The 20,000-nt window shown below is 44.0% G+C and overlaps 1 protein-coding gene across 1 annotated transcript in view; it reads right to left on the reverse strand.

Moving 5' to 3' along the window:
• The window catches only part of LOC143297065 (electron transfer flavoprotein subunit alpha, mitochondrial-like), a 26,340-nt gene extending 10,502 nt beyond the window's left edge, over positions 1-15,838 (reverse strand). The window contains exons 1-6 of the mRNA XM_076609237.1: positions 15,761-15,838; positions 14,849-14,998; positions 11,944-12,025; positions 11,358-11,440; positions 9,535-9,634; positions 1,852-1,962 (exon numbers count right to left, since the gene is read on the reverse strand). Of these exons, the coding sequence (XP_076465352.1) occupies positions 1,852-1,962; positions 9,535-9,634; positions 11,358-11,440; positions 11,944-12,025; positions 14,849-14,998; positions 15,761-15,838 (604 nt within the window). The remainder of the gene's footprint in view (positions 1-1,851; positions 1,963-9,534; positions 9,635-11,357; positions 11,441-11,943; positions 12,026-14,848; positions 14,999-15,760) is intronic.
• Positions 15,839-20,000: the final 4,162 nt, after the last annotated feature.

Below are 20,000 nucleotides of genomic sequence, written 5' to 3' on the forward strand. Positions count from 1 at the left end.
ACAGATAGACAGACAGACAGGCAGAGATTGCGAGCAGTATGTTAATGTAATATGTTCTCTAATAACTGAGAAACAGAGACAGACAGACAAACAGACCGACTGACAGACACTGTGACCAGTGTGGTAATGTAATGTGATCTCTAATAATTGTTTCCCCCTGCGAGGCAGGTCAAGTGGACAAGTGGGCGCCGGTTCCCCTGTGTGTGTGTGTGTGTGTGTGTGTGTGTGTGTGAGCTGGTGTGCGCTCGCGTGTGTGTGTGCGCGTACGTACGTGTGTGGGTGTGTGGTGTGTTATTGCGTGTGTGAGTGCGTGCGTACGTGCGTGCATGCGAATGTGTGTGTGTGTGTGTGTGTGTGTGTGTGTATGTGTGTGTGACTCGAGAAGGGTCTGATCTGATCTGAATGCTTCCCCTCCTAGCTGCTCGGCCCCCCCCCCCTACCCCCCTTTGCTTATCTCACAGCCCCCTTCATCACCCCACACCCCTCTCCCCCACACCCCTCACCCCCCGAACTGCACTTTCCCCACACTGTCTCTTTGTTGATTTATTCATCATCATTGTTGCTTCACGACCCGAGCCCACAACACGGGCCCTATAATCATCAAGGCTGAGTTTCAGTTTCAAAGAGGTGTTGGGTGTGAACTGATTCATTTGAAACTGCACCACATCTGCTTCATGTTTTTGTTGTTGTTGTTGTTGTTTTTTAAGGTGCTGGTGTCTTATCTATGTGCTGAGTTTCAGTTTCAAAGAGGTGTTGCGTGTGGATTGATTCATATAACACTGCACAACATCTGCTTTAAATTCCTTTAAAAAAAATAATGATAATAAAGGAGCAGGTGCCTGACCTGAATATAAATCTCAGGCCTTGAAAGAAAACATTTACTTGCAAAGAAAGAAAATAATCACAATAAATAAACAAATAAGTGAGTACATTACAAGGGGCTGCAAACACTGTAGTGTCAGTCTTGTAGAACTTAAACCACCAGAACGGCAGTGGAGGCAACTGCTGCCCCGACTATCTGGGCTAGAATTTGGCGAGTGTCTTGCCCAAGTTACACCCCCACTCTCTCAGCCAAGAGGGTTTTAGGACAGTCGGCGTTGGGATGGTTCAATAAAGCCAGCTAGCCCCCAAGGCTGCAGCACTTCAACAAAAGACTGAGCTGTAAAAGACTTCCCACTGCAGTGGAGAAACCATTGATCATACAGCTCTCACTTTGCTGCTGGCCCAGCTACCCAATAGCTACTACTGAAAGCAATAAACACATGGGCATGTGGCTAACTTGCATAAACACCATACACTTGTCAACATCTTTGAATCTCCATGCTCCCCCCCCCCCCCCTCTTTCTCAGTGGTCTACATGTTTCCCTAGCTTTCTATTCACATGTCTTGCGAAAGAAATCCTTGTCTCTGTCTATGATCCCCCTGGGTTAGAATTATGTTGTGTGTGCATGAATGGAAGCCCTTTGATGTGTCAATGGACAGATTTAAGCTCTATATAAATACCTCTATTATCATCATTATCAGCAGCAGCAGCAGTAGTAGTCGTAGTGTCCTGAAGGACTCGCTATATTGGCAGCTGATCGTCTTAACAATTCTGCTACCTTTCTCCCTCAAAGTGAAGTAGTAGTAGTAGTAGTAGTAGATTAATTTTTTTTATTATCATTATTTTGTTGTTATTATTGTTGTTATTCTTGTTCTTGGTCTTATTATTGTTGTTATTATTACTAGTAGTAGTAGTAGTAGTAGTAGTGTAGCAGCAGCAGCAGAAGCAGCAATAGTAGTAGCAGCAGCAGTAGTGTACACTGCACACACCTCGAAGCCAAACCACAGGACCTCTACATATCTACCTACCTTTCTCCACAGTGGCACTGCCCCCAGAGGCAGCGGCGGCGTGAAAGGCTGTACCCCGCACCGTTATCAGCTTCACCTTGTCGCTGGAGGTCAAGGTCAGAACGGCGTTCCCTGCACCCACAGAGAGAGAGGGTTAAGTTGTAACACACCCACTACTACTGCGTCTAGAGCCCGACACAGGAACGCGGGGCCCAATCCTATATCATTATGCTGTTTTAACCTTTCCCAAACCGAAGTTAGGTATATCACATTCACATCTGATTGGAGCGAGGGAAATCAGAGTAAAGTGCCTTTCCCAAGGGGTATGAGTTTCGTCCTTCGGATTCGAAGATGACCATGGCTTCAAAAATCAGATGGAAGATCGGTGGCTGTGGGTCCGGAGGTGACTGATGAGGCCAACCCGGGCCCCGAAGGCTCGCCAAAACGTGGGACACAAGTGAGTGGGTGCTGTCGTGGCAGTGGATGTTGCTCGGGCCTTGCGCACAGCAAGCTTTCGTTGCGCCTCTGTGATGCACCTTGGCTTCAGCTGCATGGACTCCAGTGGTGATCTTGCTGCGCCAAGCTGGACGATCCAGAGCAAGTGTCTCCCACGTGTTGATTTCGACGCCCAGGTCTTTGAAGGACACTTCTGGGCAGTCTTTGTAGCGCATCTTCTGCCCTCCAACCAAACACTTGCCCTGACACAGTTCTCCGTACTGCGGCTGCTTAGGCAGTCGACTGTCTGACATTCTGACCATATGTCCAGCCCATCTGGCTTGGGCTCTCTGCAGGAGGGTGCAGACGCTGCAGAGGCCAGTTCGTTCCAGGACTTCCGTGTCGAGGACTTTGCCCAAGGGGCATAACACTAAGCCGGACCCCCACAAGATAGCCTGCATCAATGAATGGCCAACACCCAAGACACCTGAAGACGTTCGCCGGTTTCTTGGCTTCGCTGGTTACCGGAAGTTCGTCGCAGCACCACTCTCTGCTCTCATGCCAACACCAACGAAGAAGAAGAAAATCTTGGACATGGGGTGCAGCAGAACAGACTGCGTTCGACCGTTTGAGGGAAGCCCTAACGTCACCTCCGGTCTTGGGCTGTGCGGACTTCTCCAAACCCTTTATGCTGCATACATACGCGTTCAGCCAGGGATTGGGACTGTCCTTTACCAAGAACAAGACGGAAAGAAAAGCGTCATTGTGTATGCTTCGAGAGGACTGAGCAAAGCGGAGAAACACTATCCAGCGCACAAGTTGGAGCTCCTCGCCTTGAAGTGGGCAGTTACGGACAAGTTCAAGGATTATCTGCATGGTGCAAAGTTCGTTGCCCACACGGAAATCCTCTGACCTATGTCATGACCACTGCCAAGGTGGATGCTACCGGACATCGCTGGCTTGCGGCCCTTGCAGCGTTTCAGTTCGACCTGAAATACAAACAAGGATGCATCCGCATATCAGTTCGACATCATCAAGTCCTTCGACGATCTCCGTAAGGCAATACGACGTGTCAAAAAAAAAAAAAAAAAAAAAAAACACACACACACACAAACCCTCTTGTACCTGTAAAGAGGGAGAAGACAGTATGCAACGCTACACAGAGCCAAAGCGTGAGAATCGGTTGGACCGGACGGGTCCTAGTGTTTCAATGTTTGGCCTTTTGTCACACTGATGAGAGGTCACGTACTGTCACACGTTGTCAGTCATTGTACTTCAAGACTTAACTAGAGAACCTCTCTGCAAATACCCTCGTGTGTGGTGTTCATTCCTTTTTCATCCCCCTCTTGTCCTTCATTACCTTACCCTCTTCTTGAAAACGCGGTATCGAAGATAGAACTCACCCACAACAATTACAACAACAAGCTGCTGCCCTTTCTGAAGGATGCCAAGAAGGCCAACGAGAAAGCCTTCCTTTGGTTCGACACTCTGGTCATCGAAGGCCTTTGTGTACGACGCTGCAACCAACGGTCTTCTGGAGCGACAGAGAGAGGGATGAGGGGCAGGCCGGCATCACCAGACTGTCAACGGCAAGAGGAGACAGACTGTCAGTGAGACCGTTCCTTCCCGTATCTCAGTGACTGACAATGCACCCACACACCAACCCATTTCACCAACACCCAGTGCCCCATCATCAGTGTTTCAACTCTACATTGATACATATGTTCGTGTTATAAAATACTGGTGCAGACTTCTTTCCATGCCTGATAACAGACACCCTAAACAATGTTACAAACTGTTGCAAATGCATCATCAATCTGGTAGACGCAACTGGGCAACACGAGTAAGAACACTGCTGTGCACCAATATCGGGCTTTGGGTATGTTTGGGAAATGCAAGATCCTGGGAACGTGTCATGCTTTCTCTCTCTGTTTTGACAGCGACTGAGGGACTCATTCTGTCAAGAATTGCATGACTCACTCTCATCTTTCCCTGATTATTGTGTATATCACCCAGAAATCGTGAGAGCTGGCTATGTAGGTCAGCTGGGTGCACGTGAACATCGTCGTGAGTTGTGTTTACTGAGGTGCAATCGGCTACCCTTGAACGGTATATCCTACGCCACAAAATAATTCTATAATCCTTTCTGCAAACAATGTGATGGCCAATGTATTGAAGATTTGTGTCATTTCATGTTGATCTGTCCTCGATATGCTGCTTTTCATGAACAGTTCTTACCCCTTTACTATTATCGATTTCCATCAGATTTTAAAGTGCATTTACTGTGTACCAACTTGTCAACTAAACTGACGTTTAGAGTCGTAGTGTACATTGATGAATGAAGTGAAAGTAAACTTACATTACAATTACTGTTGAATATACTTAAGTGTTGTCACATGGAACTAAACGTGTCTTTTGATGTACACGTGATTTTAGCAGTAAAACCTGTTGTTGTTGTTTTTTTCACTCATTTTATATCTTTTTGCTATCTTCCAGCATTTCTCCTGTTCATCTGGGCAAGACGGCCTGCAAAAACTGAATAAACCATTATTGTAATTGTTTGTTATTGTTATTGATATTGTTGTAACACACACACACACACAAACCCCAACTCAAGTGGTATCAGTGAAATCCACTTATCCCCCACTGTGTTACACAGACATAATTACTTCTTTTAATTTTTATTTCTTTGTAATCAAATCTACCTTTTCCACCCAAATCCCTATTCTAAGGGGGAAAAAACAAAACAAAACAAAACAAAAAACAACAACAAAAACCAACAACAACCGATTAACGTGTGAACGCGTACGTCACAAAACCACCTGGTACCAGACAGACAATAAATGAACGACAAGAAAAGTAATTTCAAGACAACCCCCAAAAAAGCGCCCTTTGAAAGCGTGTTGTTCTCTCTTCATTGACCATTCTTTAGAGAGATATATTGGTGGGCTTGTTCGATTTCTCCGGTAGTCTCGAGGTGTTGAGTTTCCCTTTTCATGTGGTTTCAATTTAAAATTTAACGGGCTAAAAAAAAAAAAAGAAGAAGAAATAAGGGGCGGGGGGGGGGGGATAAACACACACAAAGAGACGCATAAATGTCTTAATTTTCTGTGTTGACGCAATGAAAAAAAAAATCTGCCGGTGTTGTATCCTATTCTTATCCCCTTTGGTTTTTAACCCTGGGGTTAAATCTGGCTGGCGCACATTTTAACCCCAGTGTGTCTGTGTAGACCAGCCTGCAATGACCCTCCGAGGGGTTAACGACCGTCCCCTGTACCACTTCAGTCATGTTGTAATAAGGAGTGGGGTGAGGTAAGGTGAGGTGAGGTGAGGTGGGGGTTGGGGGAGGGGGGGGGGGGGTGAGACAGCTGGTGATGACAGGGGGTTCTACACGCTAGAATAAAACATCTCCCATCCTCTACTTTCACCACACCGTACTAATAATGGAGAAGTGTCGGTACACACAGGGGAGCCCAAACCTCCCCACTTCCCTTACTTTTGCCACGTTGTAGTGGGGACGGGGCTTCCATACCGGCTGTTACAATAGGACCACCACCCCCCACCACCCACACCACCTCCCCCCCTTTGCTTCCATTCAGCTGTAAAGGAGAGGGGGAGGGGGTGGGGGGGGGTACGGGTAGCAAAGGCTTGTCCAGAACGATTTCAAACAGCTTTGAATGGAGGGGGGGTCGGATTTCCAGCAATGGAGAGACAACGAGAGTTAGATATACAAAGAGATAGGGTGTGAGAGAATGAGAGAGAGAGAGAGAGAGAGAGAGAGAGGAAAATGGAAATCAAAATCGAAAGGTATTTTTTGTTGAGGGAAAAGGGAATACTCTCTTACTGGCCTGGTTTCATTCTACTCTCATGAAGGAAATTTACAAATAAGTCTGGGGAATACGAGAAAAGAAGGAGGGGGTGGCAGGAGAGGTGGGGTGGGGGAGTAAATACATTCACACCGCATGGTAAAAACAACAATAACAGCCAAAACAGAACCTAACACACACACACACACACACACACACACACACACACACACACACACACACAGAGAGAGAGAGAGAGAGAGAGAGATACGGATACTGATGTTTTATTCAATATAGGCCATGGCCCCTCATGAATGGGTGGCGTAAACAAACATTACAGAGGTGATATATTCAGATATGTAACATAACACAGTTGTAACCTGAAAATGAGAAAAACAGTCATAATCTGCATTTAGTCTTATTCACACATAATGACAAAAAAGCGGAAAACTAGCACACACTCAACTGCATATTGTATCTCTAATCTTTAAGGCTTTATACAAGTAAATTGCTAGCTGTTTATTAACGTGTTCCTTAGTGGATGACATAAGCAAATACAGTCTGAACAAGGAGGGTTGCCTATGAAATTTTGAAGGTATCGGCTGATTTCTGAGATCACTTAACACAGGACAACACTCTCCGTCGCACTTTTACATAAAGGACAAATAAGGTCACTATCTTTATGTTGCCTGTAACGGTAATAATGCGTAAACAAATCAGAAATTCCAAATCTAAGCTTTGCCATGATATATTTTAAATGTCTATCCATATTCATAGCCAAATAAACTGGTACCGTATATCTCAAATTAATCTGTCTATAAAAATCAAAACGATTACTATCTTGGATATGGCTCGACCATTCCTGCCAACGACAGTCGATTAGTCTCGATCGAAGTGTACGTAGAAATCCGTTTATATCCTCTACTCCTTGATTTGAGAGAGAGAGAGAGAGAGAGAGAGAGAGAGAGAGAGAGACAGAGACAGAGACAGAGACAGAGAGAGATGTAAAAATACATACATACATAATAACTTAGTTCTGTTGGGAAACATTGTGTCAGTGAAATTATGATGTTGCTTCATAAGAATTTACCAGTGAGACACTTTGTGGTGACAAAGTAGGTAATTTACCAGTGAGACACTTTGTGGTGACAAAGTGGGTAATTTACCAGTGGGTAATTGTACCAGTGAGACACTTTGTGGTGACAAAGTGGGTAATTTACCACTGAGACACTTTGTGGTGACAAAGTGCGTAATTTACCAGTGAGACACTTTGTAGTGACAAAGTAGGTAATTTACCAGTGAGACACTTTGTGGTGACAAAGTGGGTAATTTACCAGTGGGTAATTGTACCAGTGAGACACTTTGTGGTGACAAAGTGGGTAATTTACCAGTGAGGCACTTTGTGGTGACAAAGTAGGTGATTTACCAGTGAGACACTTTGTGATGACAAAGTGGGTAATTTACCAGTGGGTAATTGTACCAGTGAGACCCTTTGTGGTGACAAAGTGGGTAATTTACCAGTGAGACACTTTGTGGTGACAAAGTGGGTAATTTACCAGTGAGACACTCTGTGGTGACAAAGTGGGTAATTTACCAGTGGGTAATTGTACCAGTGAGACACTTGGTGGTGACAAAGTAGGTAATTTACCAGTGAGACACTTTGTGGTGACAAAGTGGGTAATTTACCAGTGGGTAATTGTACCAGTGAGACACTTTGTGGTGACAAAGTGGGTAATTTACCAGTGAGACACTTTGTGGTGACAAAGTGGGTAATTGTACCAGTGAGACACTTTGTAGTGACAAAGTGGGTAACTGTATCAGTGAGACACTTTGTGGTGACAAAGTGGGGAGTTGTTTGGTTAAAATGGAAACAAATTCATCGTTCATAATTATGTTGTATGGTATTTACAGGATTTGATAAGCACTGAGAGTTACATTGCTCAGTCCTATGTGTAGTGCGCAGTGTTTTATGTCATGGTTGGTGTCTGGTGAGCTAAATAAAGCTGGTTTTACCTCACATAGATCTCTGTGTAAGAATTGTGCACATTGTTGGACATGTGTTGAAAGGTGCTGAGATGGTTATAGGCCTTTCATGTCAGTGATCTCTTTGAGATCGTTTCTGACCTGGCTTTTGGTTTTGTGTTTGCGTTCCAGGTGCGCTGTTTAGTACAGGGTGTGCAAACAGGAAATGTGTGCTGCTTAATGTGTCACTGTGTGCTGTTTAGTCTGGGATGTGCCAAGCAGGAAATGTGTGTTGTTTAATGTGTCATGGTGTGCTGCTTTGACTGGGGTGTGCTAAGCAGGAAATGTGTGCTGCTTAATGTGTCATGGTGTGCTGCTTAGTCAGGGGTGTGCCAAGCAGGAAATGTGTGCTGCTTGATGTGTCACTGTGTGCTGCTTAGTCTAGGGTGTGCCAAGCAGGAAATGTGTGCTGCTTAATGTGTCACTGTGTGCTGCTTAGTCTAGGGTGTGCTAAGCAGGAAATGTGTGCTGCTTAATGTGTCACGGTGTGCTGCTTAGTCTGGGGTGTACTAAGCAGGAAATGCGTGTTGTTCAGTGTACCACTGTGTGCTGCTTAGTATAGGGTGTACTAAGCAGGACATGTGTGTGCTGCTGTGTGTGTGTCACTGTGTACTGATTAGGCTGGGGTGTGCTAAGCAGGAAATGTGTGTTGCTTAGTGAGTCGCTGTGTGCTGCTTAGACTTGGGTGTGCTAAACGGGAAATGTGTGCTGCTTAATGTGTCACTGTGTGCTGCTTAGTATACAGTGTGCTAAGCAGGAAATGTGTGCTGCTGTGTGTGCCACTGTGTGGTGCTTAGTCTAGGGTGTGCTAAGCAGGAAATGTGTGCTTCTGTGTAGGCACTGCTTAGTGTGTAGTGCTAATTGTGTGCTGCTTACCCATGCTAATTCTGAGGTTATAGTAAACACTCTATAATGAAAAATAAAAACAAAAAGACCACTCCATGTGGCCCTGCTATTGGTATGAGGAGACAGTGTGAATGAGTAAGAGTGCATGCGTCGTCAATGATATCCCCCTATCTGTTGCTCTCTCGATCCCCCCCCCCAATCCCCCCCCCTTCCCCCCTCTTTCATTTCACTGTTTTTACACATTTTTATTTTACGATTTATGAGTTTTGTCTCTCCCTCCCCCCCACCCCCTCCCTTTGATTCAGAATTATGCACGCATGTGAACATTGAGTGTTAAAGCATCTGATTTGTTTCTGCACAAGATTAAGCGCTGTATGAATACATTAATTACTATGATTATTATTATCATAATCATTTAACTTTTTTTTCTTCTATTATTATCATTATTATTGTTATTGTTATTATTATTATTATTATTATTATTATTATTGTTGTTGTTGTTGTTGTTGTCATTGTTGTTCTTGTAATATGAAATACCGATACATCCACTTCAACACAAAGATATATTTGCAATGCCAAATTTGATTTCTGTTACCTGCGTAGATGGGTCGCTTGAAAGTGCTACCATCCTTGATGCCGATGATTTCAGAGATTGGCGATACGTCCAGCTTGGCTGCCACGCGTGGGATGACAGCCTGCATCACAGTCACACACACACACACAGTGACAGTGACACATGCACACAGTGATACACACAGTGACACATACAGTGACACACACGCGCGCGCGCGCGCGCGCATACACACACACACACACACACACACACATTCATCTTTTCCTTCTTCTCTCTCTTTTTTTTTTTTTTTTTTTTTTTTAACAGAAAACTTCAAATAATCTACTCACTAGTCATCAAATCAGAAGCCTGGGTGAAAAGAGGATGAATGGAGGCCGTGGGTTGCCTTAGCACCCCCCACCCCCACCCCCCTACCCCCGTCACACACACCCCAACTCTCTTATCCCCCACCCCCACCTCGCGACCTAGCCACTGTAGTAAGAATGGACAATGAGCGACACGTCCTGACCATGACGGAACTGTAGGAGCTGCCGGAATGGTGATGGGCGTCATCACCAAGCCGCCTCAAGGGGTCCACACTGGATGTTGATGGTGTTTTAATCTCGGTCTCAGCTTCAGTTTCTCAAGGAGGGATCACTGCGTTTGGGCAAGTCCATATCCGCAAAACCGCATCTGCTAGGCAGATGCTTGACCAGCAGCATAACCCAACGCGCTTTGTCAGGCCTTGCATATTATATTTGTGTGCCTATCAGGGTGGGTTTCGTCTATAGAATTTTACCTGAGGACAACACTCTCGTTGCCATGAGGCTCTTTTTCAGTGTGCCAAGTGCGTGCTGCACACGGGACCTCGATTTATCGTCTCATCCGAACGACTAGACCCTGAATTCGATTTTCCAGTCAAACGTAGGATAAAGGGCGAGAGCGTAATTCGAACCCAGACCCTCTGTATTGGCAGATGAGCGTCTTAACCATTCTGCTACTTTCCTCCCTTTACACTCTACTATAATCAAGTGACGTCATGTTCTAAAAGTAAAAATAGTCCGGCTGTGTGTTAAGGTGCAGGCAACTATTTCTGTGGCATTTTCGAAAGCACTGACAAGTTTAAACACTAACAGTTTTATCTTTTCTGTGCCCAGTAAATCAAACTGAAACTCAAACTGAAACTGCAGTCACTTCTTTGCTACCATCTGACATGAGCTTCTGCAGGCAGAACTGGTCTGCGTGCATTGATATATACACTGCTTTCGCACATGACAAATACACACGTATATCATATAGTTTTAGCGATCTGTTACACAACAATGTAGAACAGTAAAAGTGAAATAATTTTAACCACATAATGGACGAGGCTTTGCTGGTTAACCCAATGCCCTTGTGTGAAATTTCTGACAATCATGCCAACATGAGTTTCCGTTCACTTTCAGTTTCTCGAGGAGGCGTCACCGCATTCGGGCAAATCCATACAATTATACGCTACACTACGTCTGCTAGGCAGATGGCTAACCAGCAGCAAAACCCAACGCGCTAGTCAGGCCTAAATTGCATGCAGCAATACATTTGTGCACCTATCATAATGGATTTCTTCTGCAGAATTTTGCCAGAGGACAACATTTATAATTGCCATGAGTTCCTTTTTTTTCAGTTCTGTATGCAAGACCTAGCTCGGTGTACCGTTTCATCCAAATGACGAGACGTTCAGTCTGATTGTCCATTTAAACTTTGGAGAAAGGATCATATAGGATGAGACCGGGACGCGAACCCAAACTCTCATGGGCACTGTTTTAGCAGAAAAGCGTCTTAACCACTCTGCCACCTTCCTGTCATGAATGTATAAACTCACCAACCTTGCCAAAGGTGGATGCTCCAGCTAGGATGTTGGTGAAATTGTGCTGCTGTTGAACTGCCAACACTGCGGGCGTGACAGCTTCTGCACACACACACACACACACACACACACAATGTCGAACCGTTGCCTACTGGTGATGTGACAAACTAGGAAGTGACTTTACCCCCCCAACCCCCACCCCTCCCCCCCAAAAGGAATACAATACAACACACATACACACACACGCGCGCGCACGTACACACGCAGACACAAGTATGCACGCACAAATATTCAAATATTCTCTAATACACACAAATGTACATGGACTGCACACACACACACACACACACACACACACACATATACATACTCAACCACACAAACTTCACATAAAAAATTAAAATGAACAGATAAAAAAATGGAGAAGAAAAATTATCAATTGTGGTGAAATCATATATATGTATATATATATACTTTTTTTCTTAGGGGGAGGGGGCAGGGAGAAGGGGTGGGGGAGAGAATGCAGAGAAAACAAGTTTCTAATAATTCTACCAAGAATTTAGCTTACGTCTTGACGGTGAAAACAAAATGCTTGCTATCTTTACCAGGCAGAAATCCTTTGAAGGCATCATTCTCAGCAAGAAGGACCTTCTTCACTCCAGCTACCTTGCTGACTTCATCAGCAATCTAAAAAAAAAAACAAAATAAGACAGGAAACTGGAACAACACCCTGGAACCCCCACCCACCCATCCACCCCACCCCTTCCCCCGCCTGGAGAAGAAGAGAAATGTTGCAGTGAGCTCATCCATTTCAATTTCTGTTCTTCTTAATTCGAAGTCATACACTCAACAACAACTACATAATGGGTGCGGAGGGGATAGAGTCTTAACACAGAAATCTATGTGAACAAACATTTACCTGCCAATTGAAAAGTGTGTGTGTGTGTGTGTGTGTGTTCGCGCACCTTTTTTTAACTTTTTTTTTACTTACAGACAACACACCGTGGCCAAGTATGATGAATTGTTCTCAATAACCGTTGACAGGCTGAACACACGCTTTCGGCCGGGATATCCGTTTGTGCCATCTCCCCTCAAGTTGCGTGTATGTCAGTGCACGTCCGTGTGTGTGTGTGTGTGTGCTGTGACGTGCAAGTGCGCATGTTTGCGTATGTGGGCGCGCCTGTAAAAGAGTGCATACTTTAGCGCGTGAGCGACAGCATCCTATACAGTGAAGGAAAGCATGGCTGTCACCGAAAAAACAACAACAAACAAACACAAAAACGAAACAAAAAATGGGGGAGAGAGAAGAGACAGAGAAGGGTGGGGAATAAGATAGAGGTATTGGAGGGACCAGTGGTGAGTGTTTGTGATCACGTTAGATATATAACTCTCCCCACCCCCTCCCCTCTTTTTCATGATTTAAAAAAAAAACAAAAAAACTGCGACCTACACAAATTTTACTTTGACACCAGCACCTGAGAAACTGACGTTAATTCAAAGGTGAACGCCAAACCGTTTTACTCAACTCTCAACAGGCACGGCTCATGAATGTTTGATAACTGTATAAGTTACCATGACGGAATGTGTTGATAAAAGTGAATTTGAATAAATTAATTAAAACATTCTGTTTGAGGAGTTGAACTTGCAGGAATGGGTTTTTAAATGGGCGTGTTTATGAAAAAAAAATTGATGCCATATATTAAAGTATTGTGTCTACAGTTAAAGCTGTTTATAATTTGGATTGCTCTATTTGGCTCTGTGTGTGTGTGTGTGTGTGTGTGTGTGTGTGTGTGTGTGTGTGTGCAGGACAAACAATTTTCACTTGTCCTGGGAACAAGTGGATGAAAAATACAACTTGTCTTCCCCCCAAGGCTCCCATACCCCCCCCCCCCACCCGCCCACCCCCGCCCCCCTCTGACTTCTGCCCGACTTGCCCGCCAAAAGTGAAGAGATGGTTAATAAAAAAAAAAGTAACTATAAAAGTAACTACCGCTAGTGAATTACAAGTCAGATGAGACAAACGATGACCAATTCCTTTTACCGGCTGCGCTGTCTTTCCGGCGTTTTACCCCCACCCCACCATCCCTACCACGCCCACCCATCCCCCCACTCTTTGTTTTGTCTGCAACTGGAATGTGAAGTTCACTTTCCCACGTGCGCGATGATTCTCAGACAAATCGCTGACTGTTGTAAACTAGTTGGTGGGCCTACCCCGTGACGGCGGAAAAACGCCTCAAAGCTCTGCTCGTGAGGCGTGACGCTCGCGCCCCAGAGGGAGAAACAAAGGACGAGAAGAAAAAATTTTAATCTATCATTAAATATTGAATTGACACGCCACGCCTCAATGAGACTGCATGCACTCTGATCGGTCTCACAACTTAACATTCTGTGAAAAAATTGGGAGAGAATGGGGTGGTTGGGGGAGGTAGTACCAAGCCTACTGCTATGGACCTCCATAGCGTCATCATCATCGTCATCCTTCATCATCTATATATGACAAACTGTCTCCTGTGGGAGTTGGAGGTAGCGATGTTCAAGTGAAAAGGGGGATTAAGGTAGTTCGATTGGTCTTCACTGAAGCGTTTTGTCACGCTTTCACTGGCACATGATAATATTAAAAAAAGGAAAAAGAAATACAAAACAAAAACAAAAGCAAAAAAACTAACAAAAACCAAACGAAAACCGGACAAACCAGTCCACCACAAGGTTTAGTTATCCCGGACAAAGACATGAGTATTTCGAAATTTGGTGTGTGTGTGTGTGCGCGCGCGCGCGCGTGTGTGTATGTGTGTGTGTGAGTGTGTGCGCGCGCGCGCGTGTATGTGTGTCTATGTTTGTATGTGTGTGTCTAAGAGAGAGAGAGACCCAGTGTGTGTGTGTGTGTGTGTGTGTGTGTGTGTGTGTGTGTGTGTGTGTGTGTGTGATTATGTACCTATTAATTCAGAGCAGATATCTTTGTTTAATATTAAATACATTTCTTTTAATTCTTTAATTCAAATTTCTTCGCATTAACATTTACCTTCCTCGAGCCAGCGAAAATCGCACTGACAGAAAAAAACAGTTGCACCAACTTTTTTGTCACTGCGTATATATTCATTCACAGACCCGAATTTCGCACGAACTTGACAGCAAAAAAAAAAAATTTCTTTCGTAAGTCGGAGAGAGTGAAACTTTTGACCTGGCATACCCATTTTACCAAATCTTTGGGCAGATCCCTTCTCGGCTGAGGCAACAGGACTGCACTCAGAACTATTATCGTTCTTTGACACAGAATGCTTACTTTTATTGTACTTGCGCTATGGTTTCAATCGAAACTGGCGGGTAAATTTCGTGTTGATAGATATGGATGGGCGGCTCTGTTTTTATTTTTTGTTGTTGTTTTGTTGTTGTTGTTGTTGTTGTTGTTGTTTTTTCTGCTTGATTTATTTTCACGTGAATTTCGCCTATTTTTTTCGGGTCTTTGGAATGTCGCTTTTATAAAAGCAGTCAGTTCCGGTCTCCATCACTCACCTTGGAACACTGGGTTCCCAGAACCAGACAGGACACGTCTTCACCAAGCTGTGTGGCTGCAGTCACCGTGTTGAGCGTGATGGGCGTCAGTGCCTGGTTGTCATGCTCTGCGATCACCAAGGTGCTGCTGCTGCGACTGAGGAGGGTGACCTGTACGTTGGGAATGCAAAGTGATTTTTTGAAAACTTCAGTACCTCGAGTACATGACAATGCAATGCGTGACCTGTACGTTGGGAATGCAAAGTGATTTTTTGAAAACTTCAGTACCTCGAGTACATGACAATGCAATGCGTGACCTGTATGTTGGGAATGCAAAATGATTTTTTGAAAACTTCAGTACCTCGAATACATGACAATGCAATGCGTGACCTGTATGTTGGGAATGCAAAGTGATTTTTTGAAAACTTCAGTACCTCGAGTACATGACAATGCAATGCGTGACCTGTACGTTGGGAATGCAAAGTGATTTTTTGAAAACTTCAGTACCTCGAGTACATGACAATGCAATGCCACACAGGGAATATTTCATGCAAGTTACAGTTTCAGTTTCTCAAGGAGGCGTCCCTGTGCTCCATATTATACGCAACACTACCAACATCTGCTAGCAGATGCCTCACAGCAGCATAAACCAACGCGCCTGTCAGGGCTTGAGTGTATGCATATATACATATATATATATATATATGTGTGTGTGTGTGTGTGTGTGTGTAAAGAGAGAGAGGGGGGGATTTTCGTTTGTTTTTTGTTTACCCATCAGAGAGGATTGATTTCTTTTACGTAATTTTGTAAGAGGACAAACACTTCTGTTGCCATGGGTACTTTTTCAGTGCGCCTAGTGGGTGTTGCACACGGTACCTCGGTTTATCGTCTCATCCGAATGGCTGGACGCTCAGTTTGATTTTTCAGTCAAACATGGCGAGATGGGGCGAGAGCGGGATTTGAGCCCAGACCCTCACGGACACTGTACTTGTAGATAAACGTCTTTACCATTCTGCCACCTTGATCCTTTTCAGGTAAATATCAGTTATGAAGAACGGGTAATGAACTGTTATAAAAAAAAATATATATTAAAAAAAATCCAGGCCTTATAATTGAGAAGATCAGAGGAGCGGGAATGCCATATTTCTACTCCACTGCACAGATATTAATCGTTGTGATGGACACCTCTTCCTAACGTTTGGTAATTTCCTATTCTATTTCCTAATTTCCAGATATGTACATACGAAGCACAGGTCCCTCTAATCAATACTGGAAAAGTTTCACATGGCAATGCTTTCAGTGTTTTGACTTGCTTGCTGGAATATGACACAAGTAGATTATGGATCTAAAGCTGCAGTGATAGATCTAAATGTATCTTTCCATGATTATGAAAAAATGACCGGTTTCATCCTAGGCACAGCTCTGTATGTCTGATATTTACCTTGATAAGCAAAAAACATCTTATGCGAATCTCTTAACCAGATTACAGGCCAAACACTCCGTGATGTTGGAGTTCATAGACTCTAGACATGGTATCTGATTCCCCACTATTAGATTTAAGCTAGAAGTAGAATAGTAAAACACTCCACCACTTAATCTGTTTTCATCGGATGTAAATTACTGTTGCTTTTATATCTGTATCTAGCTAAAACACTAAACGTTACTTAAACATAGTTATGAAAAGTCTAGATCTGGAGTTTAAATGAATTTCCATTTCGACTCACAATCTGGGAAAACGAACGTCTGCTCAATGATAACATGTTTGCGGGCCAAGGGATTGATGGTGGTGCTGAAAGAAAAGGTCACTCTTGAGTCGATGACAGCATCTCATCGCTGCCAGGAACAGTTGTCTCCATTTCCAGACTTCCTGTACCTGAACTTGTACATTTTTGTCTCCCCTTTCACTGTCCTGGTTGAGAAATGAATACATAAAAATTTTCTTTTAACCAAATAAACAAAAAAGGGCGCGACGTTCAGTCATCAATAACGATTTTTACGACGTTTGATCAATGAAAATAGATTAGCTCCTCGATGGAGGCAATCGCGATTTCATATCTGTGCTCATGCTATAATGTTAAATGATATGTGTGCGTGCATGTCTCATTGTAATCCTTTTTAAATCAGATTTTCTTCATGAAAAGAATAAAACAAATCAAAACAGAAACAAATGCGCTAACTCAAAATCATTCACCGGTTCAGTACGTAATAGCCTGCCGTCTTCTTCTTATTATTCATTTTAAAAAAATGTATATTGTCCTATTTCTTAGGAGTAAAGAATAGATGCTTTTGCACATAACATTGGTGCAGAATCGACGTATTAGGCATGTAGGTTGTTGGAGGCAGGGCGTCATGGGCTGGAGATGAGAGGAAAATCAACACTGCATTATGAAATTTGCAGAGGGAAAAAAAAGAAGAAGAAAGAAAGAAAGAAAAAGTCTCTTCCTTGGCATAACATACTTGGGAACGATGTGAACGCCACTGAAGTTTTGTGGTCGTCTGTCTGGTCATGCATGGCCAGCAAACGGTGTTACCCTAGACAATGCTAAAAGAAATGATCGATACTGTTGAAGAGGATCATGAACACCACAGAAGTTACAGGTGGTAGTGTCTGTCCCCACCTCCATACCTGCACCCGCTCTCTGCACCTGTACCTCTTAGGTATTTGTAACTGTATTTCTTTTTATCACAACAGATTTCTCTTTGTGAAATTCGGGTTGCTCTCCCCAGAGTGCGTCGTATACTACAGCGCCACCCATGCCTTTGTATTTTTTCCTGCGTGCAGTTTTATTTTGTTTTTCCTATCGAAGTGGATGTTTCTACAGAATTTTGCCAGGAACAACACTTTTGTTGCCGTGGGTTCTTTTACGTGCGCTAAGTGCATGCTGCACACGGGACCTCGGTTTATCGTCTCATCCGAATGACTAGCGTCCAGACCACCACTCAAGGTCTAGTTGAGGGGGAGAAAATATTGGCGGCTGAGCCGTGATTCGAACCAGTGCGCTCAGATTCTCTCGCTTCCTAGGCTGACGCGTTACCTCTAGACCATCACTCCACTTAGCATACAGTGTTGCTCAAGGAAGGAAGCTTGTTACATAAGCCTTTTTTTTTTCCTTCTTTTTTTTCTGCATGTCGCGTGCAATGAACAATGAAACTGCAGCCCTACTCATCGGAACAGCTTGTATTGGCTGCTTCCATTAATGTTTGATTCTTCTCCAGAAGGGCAACTGCGTCCTTTGAAATGTCAGAGCGTCTGTGTGTGTCTGTGCGTGTTTGTGGGCCGCGGGGTGAGTGGGGCCATTCATTTATCATTGTTGCTTTCGGCTCAGCAGACCACACAGGGCCGTATCAAGGCTGAATGCAATGTCAATATCGATCGCCGTAGAACCTGAGGAAAACACACACTCACACACACAAACACGCGCGCAAACACACACACACACACACACACACACACACACACACACACAGACGCGCGCGCGCTCGCGCACGCATACACAGAAAAGTAAAACTCGCCACAAGTACAGCCAGCTCCATGCACATAAATTCAGGACATGCTTCTGACGTTGACCATTCCGTCAATTTTTCGTCAGAGGACCAAAACAAAAAAGTAATCTGAACACACACACACACACACACACACACACAGAGAGAGATCGCGCGCCCGTATGACTTATATGTATATATACATAATGATAGTGATGTGTGAAAGAGAGAGAATGAGACAGAGACAAGCGAGAGAGAGAGAGAGAGAGAGAGAGAGAGAGAGAGATGTTCAAGATGTCTTAGGCTGTTATTTACAGTAGCCTGTGTGTGTGTGTGTGTGTGTGTGTGTGCATGTGCGCGCGTGTGTATGTGTGTGTGTGTGTGTGTGTGTGTGTGCGTATGTTTGTCTGCATGTGTGCTGAAGTGAGTAACTGCGTACTAGGTCTTTGTATCAAAATCAACATCCATTGAATAGACGATACGCCCTATTCCAACGAGAAAGGAAAGAAGAAGAGAGCAAGAGTAGAAGAAGAAGAAGAAAAAATGTTGTAGGCAGCATCTCATTATCATATAAGTATCCATATCATCATCATCATCAACATCACCGTATCTATTCATGTGTTTGGCTGTTTGTCTACATATGACACAACGATGCACACTGGAAGATTTGTCAAAGTCTATCGAAAAAAGTTAAGCTTTTGTCAAAGCGGGACGCATCAGATAGGTTACTGAGGAAAGCCGATAATGGTCACGTCTAAATGACGTCTTTCTTGTTACTAACGTCATCGCATTCTACGTCCTTCTTTTGCGAACATTCCAGCCTTCCTGATTGCTGAGAACACGTTCGACATTCTTTCACACCCCCACCCCCGACCCCCACGGCTTCCCCCTTGGGGCTATCGCATTTGTTCAACCAGTTAAGTGCTGGTCAACAGGGAGAAGAGTGACCTGTTACCCAGCAGGACAGCGTTTGTGAAAGCTGCTGACTAACGAGTTGTTCAGAAACTGGCACTCCCATTACACAGGTACGTCCCCAAAATATTAAGGATGTAGATAATTTCCTTTTTTCTTTTTTTTAGTATCTAAATCTCTGGGACCTATTCAAACGAAAAAAAAAGTAGATATATATATAGAGAGACAGACAGACAGACATAGAGACAGAGGCAGAGAAATGATAAATATTTCCGCGTTTGCCTTCCTCAATACTTGTGAATGACAGTGACGTATTATAGAAACACGTTATCACTACGATGACGTATTTCTACAATGACGTCATGTTCAGAATGACTCCAGTTCGCCTTCCTTCAATCTCGCTCCCCCAAATCTTCGCTCCAAAAAGAATCCACGGCAACAAAAGGGTTGTTCCTGGCAAAATTATGTAGAAAAATCCACTTCGATAGGAAAAACAAATTAAACTGCATGCAGGAAAAAATGCAAAAAAAAAAAAAAGGGTGGCGCTGTAGTGCAGCGACGCGCTCTCCCTGAGGAGAGCAGCCCAAATTTCACACAAAGAAATCTGCGGTGATAAAAAGAAATACAAATACAAATCATGATCAACAATAACCGACACGTGTCGACTCATGCCGCCGTGTTTTGTTTGTTTGTTTGCTTGTTTTTGTTTTGTTTACCTTTACATGTTTTGCATGGCGCAGGGGAACGGGGGTGGGAGAGTGGGGGCAGGGCGGGGGGG

Source organism: Babylonia areolata, chromosome 22 (genome assembly GCF_041734735.1).
Source record: "Babylonia areolata isolate BAREFJ2019XMU chromosome 22, ASM4173473v1, whole genome shotgun sequence".
Taxonomy (NCBI): domain Eukaryota; kingdom Metazoa; phylum Mollusca; class Gastropoda; order Neogastropoda; family Buccinidae; genus Babylonia; species Babylonia areolata.